Source organism: Bradysia coprophila, unplaced genomic scaffold (genome assembly GCF_014529535.1).
Source record: "Bradysia coprophila strain Holo2 unplaced genomic scaffold, BU_Bcop_v1 contig_297, whole genome shotgun sequence".
Classification (NCBI taxonomy): domain Eukaryota; kingdom Metazoa; phylum Arthropoda; class Insecta; order Diptera; family Sciaridae; genus Bradysia; species Bradysia coprophila.
This window is the reverse complement of record NW_023503555.1, coordinates 2,456,123-2,462,493: the sequence shown is the minus strand read 5'-3', so window position 1 is coordinate 2,462,493 and position 6,371 is coordinate 2,456,123. Positions and strand designations below refer to the sequence as shown.

The following is a 6,371-nucleotide window of genomic DNA, read 5'->3' as shown; positions in this document are numbered from 1 at the left end:
ATTTAGGTCCATTTCAAAAAGGCGAAGTTTTTTTTAAACTTAAATTATAAAAAAAGCTTTTATTGGTATCCTCAGCCTATTTGAAACGAATGAATGAAATTTCATTTTTCTTATAAGTCGCTAAAGTGGCATGTCCCGTTTATGCACTTAACGGGATGGGATGGCTCAGTGGTTACGTACTAGCCTTCCACCAAAATGATCCGGGTTCGATTCCCGTGACAGACAAATTCCGCATGGAATTTTTCTAGCGATTATATCGCATCAGTAACGTCCTAAGTTCACTCAAGCTTCATAATTTGGGTAGTTGCGGTGTGTTTGGTGGCTGCAACGATGTACACACTGAATGAATCGTATGACGTAACCCAAATACGATGAATTTGTGTACGTATGTCTAGCCTACATTAAGGCGAGCTATCAATTTCGCACCTAACTTTCCTCAGAGAGTAATTACATACTTCGAGGCGTGGTTCGGAAGTCACGTAAAGCCGGTGGTCCAGACTGAACTTGTAATTGGCTGTAAAAGGCTGTTAGAACGGTCTCAAAACCAACAAATAAATAAATAAATAAACTATTCATATAAATGTTTATCACTTGTGTCACTGAAGAATTTTAGTTATGGACAGCGAAGCCAAAAATAAAGGATGACCTATGTCCAATGCCTTATATAGCAAAATGCATGTTAAATTAAATGAAGTAAAAGATTTTACACTATATGTATTGAAAATTGATTCATCAAAAAACTACTGAAAACTACACAATTACCGAAAAACCACTTAAGGAGTTTGTGAATGACAAATTGTCACCGTCACACGGAGGATTTTAGTTTAGTCCAAATGTAGTAGAGGATCATATAGTAAAGATTGTAACCAAAGTCTTAGAACTATTTTTTTAAGTGAGTATAAAAACCAATGATGCTACCTAGTCACTAACCTTAGTTGGCAAAAATTAATCCATACAGGTATTTAGAAAACAAATATATACAAAACAAAACTCGTCGACAATCGCAAGTTTCATTGGAATAATATTTGGTATAAAATTACCGTAAATAAATACAAAGTCATAGCATCGGTCATAGCTAATTTTAATATTTCCCTGTCCCCACAAATTCATTACTTACCCTTTTTCCATATTCCTTAATTATGGATTATCTTCAATACGGCACCGTTAATGTCTCATGTCACTAAGCCATATTTTCTTGAATACAAAGACACGCACTTCCTGGTGATTCAATATTTTCACTGTCCATTATTATTATTTTGTGGTTAAGAAAGTGGACGACAACATGGAACTTGCTCATTTTTTTCTCTTAATTTATTTTTATGTTTTGTTATCTAGATCGGACGACATTTGCTTAGATTCAATTTTGACCCAGAATATTTTTTGGGTTTCTTCAAAAGAATTATGATTTTACTTGTTATACAATTTTGTACCTACTACATCATACATTGTATATTTACTTGTAAATGGGGAAAATAGAAAGATTGATGGTTGAATTATTCAAATGTGTTAGGTGCCGTCTATTTTGGGATAATTTAAATCATTTTCTGTGCGCAGCTATGTAGAATCATAATGTTCCTCGCTTTAGTGAAGCTGTTTGCAATGATGAAATAGTTGATTATCTCACATTTGTTAAATAGTTGACCAGGAGCGTGACAGTTCTTCGGTAAATCGTCGAGAACATTCTTTGAAGAACTCTTGACCTGAAGTTAGATGATAGCGATGATAGTCATAAAAGTAAAACTGTAAGTCATAGTCTAGGTTTACTTCTCTGATTTTCTCTCTTGATGTTCACTACATAGAGTTATACATCAAAATCAAAAATTTCACATGACTAGAGAAATGATAAGTTGCTACGCCTGTGACTACTTATCATTTCTCTGCACATTACTTGTCATGTATGACAGTTTGACATAGAAGTCAGGGTTACTAATAATGTTGCAAGAATAGGGTTGTCCATGTGTAAGCCACAAGGGTAGATGATAAAACGACAAAAAGTCGTCTAGTGCCACAAAGCAGCCGTAATTGAGAAAACAGATATCTTTTTTAATAAATATTTATCTTTAAAAACATTAAATTAGTTTATTGTTGTGGAAAGGAAAGAAAACGTTTCTCCTTGTCATTTCCCGCGCCATTTAAGCAGCACCATTAACATTGATACGTCCATGTCCAACGTGGTGGTTTGGTCGGCTTCCTTCTGGTACTCCGGCACAAGTTCTGCCTCCGGATACGTGAGCCAAAGCTGAGCTCTGAATACGGTTTTGAATAGCAACAACACCAGCACCAGGAGTAGATTGTCTGGCAACAGCATAAGCTCCAGCAACATGGGGGCAAGCCATACTGGTTCCGGACAAAGTTCGAAGTCCAGTATCGGCTAAATGGGAAGCAGATGCAACGCTTGTACCTGGGGCAGCAACATTGGGCTTTATTGCGCCAGCTGGGCCCGGACCAACACTGGAGAATGTTGAAAGTGTATTTGTGCTTGTGATTGATCCAACGCCGAAAGCAAGTGGTTGATCTGCTGGTGATCCGGCAGTGTTGCACGCTGTTCCAGAGTTACCCTGAGCAAAGATACCAGCTATACCAGCGTTTCTCCATGCAGTCAGGATTGGATTGTACCATGTTTGACCGCCACCACCACCCCAACTGTTGCTTACGAGATGTGGAGCTCTAGCACATTGAGCAGCACCGCCAGCAGTGTTTGTCGGACAAGCCATGAAATTACCGCAACCGTTAAGATCGAAAGTGGAGCAAGCAGCAGTTGCGCATCCACGACAAGCTGTGAAAAGGGATCCTGGTGCAACACCAATGCCTCCAGTACCAGAGTGAGTTCCAATGCAGTGAGTTCCGTGTCCGTTGGTATCTGAGGGAACTGCAGCGCTACCAGTTGGTGCACGCCAGTTGTAATCGTGATTTTCTCCGGGTTGATTACCACGATATCTCGAGGCCAATAATACGTGAGTGGCACGTACTCCAGTGTCGATGTTTCCAATGACCTGACCTGCTCCATTAAATCCTCTAGCCCATGCAGCTGGAGCTTGAACATTCACGATTCCCCACTCGTTTTGAATCGTATTGTTGTAGTCTCTTAAGTCAAAGCTTTCGCCTTCTTCGGTCTCTTCCAATTGAATGAATTGTTCAGCAACCAAGGACTCAACATCTGGGTGGTTTCTCAATAGTTCAACGGTTTCTCTGTCGACATCGCGAACAATCAATTCGGTTGTGATCCAGAGTTGCTCGAGATAGTGTCTCTTGCCAGCAAGTGCAGTTTTCTCCAACAATGCGGTAACATCGGCTTGGACTACGTCAGCGTGATCCTTAAGGATGGCATGTTGAGTTTCCAAAATAGCTTCACGGGTAGTTAGTCTCAACGAGTAGAAACGGTCCCATGCAGCCTTGGTTTCAGCTCTGCGGAACGTAACCATAACGTTGATGAGTTCTGATTGTTCAAGATCTTGGTAGATTTTTTCCTCTACTCTTGCGATTGGGTTGGCAAGCGCAAGGCAAGCAAGTCCGAAGACAGCCAAAGCGGTTTGGTACTTCATGCTCGTACAACTTTCGTTTGTATTATGATTGAAACTTTGGAATACGCGCTTTTAAATACAATTTTACGTTCATTCATTTTTCTATATAAAAAAACCGTTTTAAGTGCCTCAACAAATCAATGAAACTGATCTGTGATTACTTACAAAGAATGGGTGACGGAAAATCCAAAAGATAACTTTTTTTTAAATATTTTAAATTTCGTAGTGTATTCTCTTCCAATCAATTGCATGTAACGGTACAAAATCCATGTTATCTATAAAAAAAATTGACAATAGAATCTCGTATCACATCATATCAGAGTAAGGCATTTTTCTTACTAGAAATAACCAGTTTAGTCTTTTTCTAAATAACGCAATAGATTAAGGAATTTGTTTATGTATTGTCTATTGTCCATTGACGCAAATTTATGGGTAGCATTTTGTTTACTTTTTTTAGATTAAGTTTTGAGCAGAATGCGTCACTTAAAACGATATCAATTGTTTTGTAAGTAGTCTTTCCCTGTAAGGGTTTTGTAAGGAAACTAAATGAACAAGCTTGCGTCACCTTTCTCTTAATAATATAGTAGCCATGGAACATCGTGTGTCCAAACATATGTCCGGAGCATCTGGAAGCGGTTTTCGGTAGAGTTCGACTCCCATGTGAAGAATAGTTCGGGTGCCAGGCTGAAAGATGGCCGCTCCCATCTCAAAATCTGTGTTTTTTTTATACATTTTCAGTTATATAGAGAGAATCGGGAAAGATAGAAAAAAACTTTCTTCTACAAAGTTATAGAGTAGACAATTGAATTCTGAACAAAAATGTCCAAAGTAGATATTGTGTAGAAAATACAGGGTGGTCGGAAAAATTGTGCAAAGCTGAAAATTTGTGTTTGTTCGAAAAGTGCTTGTTTCTCATCAAGTTTCAAGTTTATTTCTTATATTCTTCAATTTAGCCGTCTTTCCTGTCAAAAGGATCAATTTTATCCTTAATTTAATTATTAACAGTGCCGAAATTCGAAATTGAAGAAAAGTAGTTGAGAAGAACGGACAAAACGAGCTGAATCATCGCTCTACTTGTAGTATTTTTTTACAATTTCAGGCCGATAATTGAACTCTGCCACATTATTTTTGTTACTGATGATGATAGGATGACTTCTAGCCTCGTTCTGGACTAATACAGGACGGAACATAATCATAGATGAAAATAATTTTCTTGCTAGAGTAATTCAAACTATAAAATTTTAATGATTATAGTTTAATTCTATGTATCCGCAACATCCAATATATTTGTTACATTTTAGTTGGGCTCTGTCTTCAACACAGGGTGAATCATAGTCCAAATAATTTTAAAAAAATTACTAATTTACGATCAATTTCATTCCAATAGGATTACCCTTTAATTCATACTTTTGTTTCATTATGGGTTATTGTGATGATTTTATACACAGTTTACACGTATAATTGAATGACAAAAACCGAACGCACTGGTTTATAAAAGAAACGACCAAACAAATAAATCACACATTCAAAGCCGTCGCAATTAGGAAATTTATAACACTTCTTAGTTTATAAAAAAAGTACTCAGCCGCTGTAAAGAATCTAGCGCTGGCGTGATTGACAGTGACACTCAAAATGACTCAGTGAATCACGCAGTCTCGAGATCCCTTATTTTCCTTTTACTGTAGGTTAAATTACACTATTGTTACATAGTCTGTGATGAAATAGAAGCGCCATTCATAAATAAAATAAGAATTTTATCTTGATTATGCAATCTTAAGCCCACTTCAAGCATGAGGGACACTCTAAATAGGACACTGTAACTATATTGGTATATCGTATTAATAATCCGATGGAAGGTCAGTCAGTCAGTCATCCGAAAAATCTGGATCAATTGCAGATAATGCTGAAAGATTCAAGCATTTTCATTACGTTTAAAAGAAATTATTTATTTACACCCATTGCTTTTGAATCACTAGGTTGCATGGGTCCCGAAACAAGTACATTTATTAAGAAATTGGGTTCATTAATGCGAAAAGCTTCCCGCGAATTCACGCCGTAAGTGCGGTCGAAATTCAAAATGGAAAGTGCGTAATAACGCAGCGTCATTTTCATACAAGAAAGCGTTGAAATTTACTTTTTGGTTCACTTTTTCATCGAATCGTTCACTTGAAATTCAAATTTTAGGCACACTTACGGCGTGAATTAGAGGTTTCTATTGCAATTCAACGGAGAAACGCTAGTTGCATTTTGGGGAGTTGATGATTTTTATTTATTGTAAATATTTGTTTTTGAAAAGATCGTTTTTTACTGGTTGCGCCTTGCAGCCTTTTTTCGATTTTAAATAAACAATATTCGAATATTTTGAAATAAAAAAAAATGTAACAAAAGATTGCATTTAAGTTTAAGCACTTTTCGAACGAACACAAATTTTCAGCTTTGCACAATTTTTCCGACCACCCTGTATTTTCTACACAATATCTACTTTGGACATTTTTGTTCAGAGTTCAATTCTCTATAGAAGAAAGTTTTTTTCTATCTTTCCCGATTCTCTCTATATAACTGAAAATGTATGAAAAAACACGGATTTTGAGATGGGAGCGGCCATTTCTTAAAATTGACCCATCTTTCAGCCTGACACCCGAACTATTCTTCATCTGGAAGTCGAACTCTACCGAAGACCGCTTTCAGATGCTCCGGACATACTATAAGGATTTTTGGGGGATTGCGTTATTTAGAAAAAGACGAAACTAGTTATTTCTAGTAAGAAAATTGCCTTTTTCTGATATGATGTGATACGAAATTCTATTGTCAATTTACAAGCAATTGATTGGAAGAGAATACACTACGAAA

At 36.9% G+C, this 6,371-nt stretch overlaps 1 protein-coding gene across 1 annotated transcript; it reads right to left on the bottom strand.

Annotated features, from left to right (window-relative positions):
• Positions 1-2,132: 2,132 nt before the first annotated feature.
• On the bottom strand, positions 2,133-3,542 carry LOC119078612 (bacillopeptidase F-like). The gene has a single exon (XM_037186207.1). It carries the CDS (start codon positions 3,540-3,542, stop codon positions 2,133-2,135), a length of 1,410 nt encoding a protein of 469 aa, XP_037042102.1.
• Between the last annotated feature and the right edge of the window lie 2,829 nt (positions 3,543-6,371).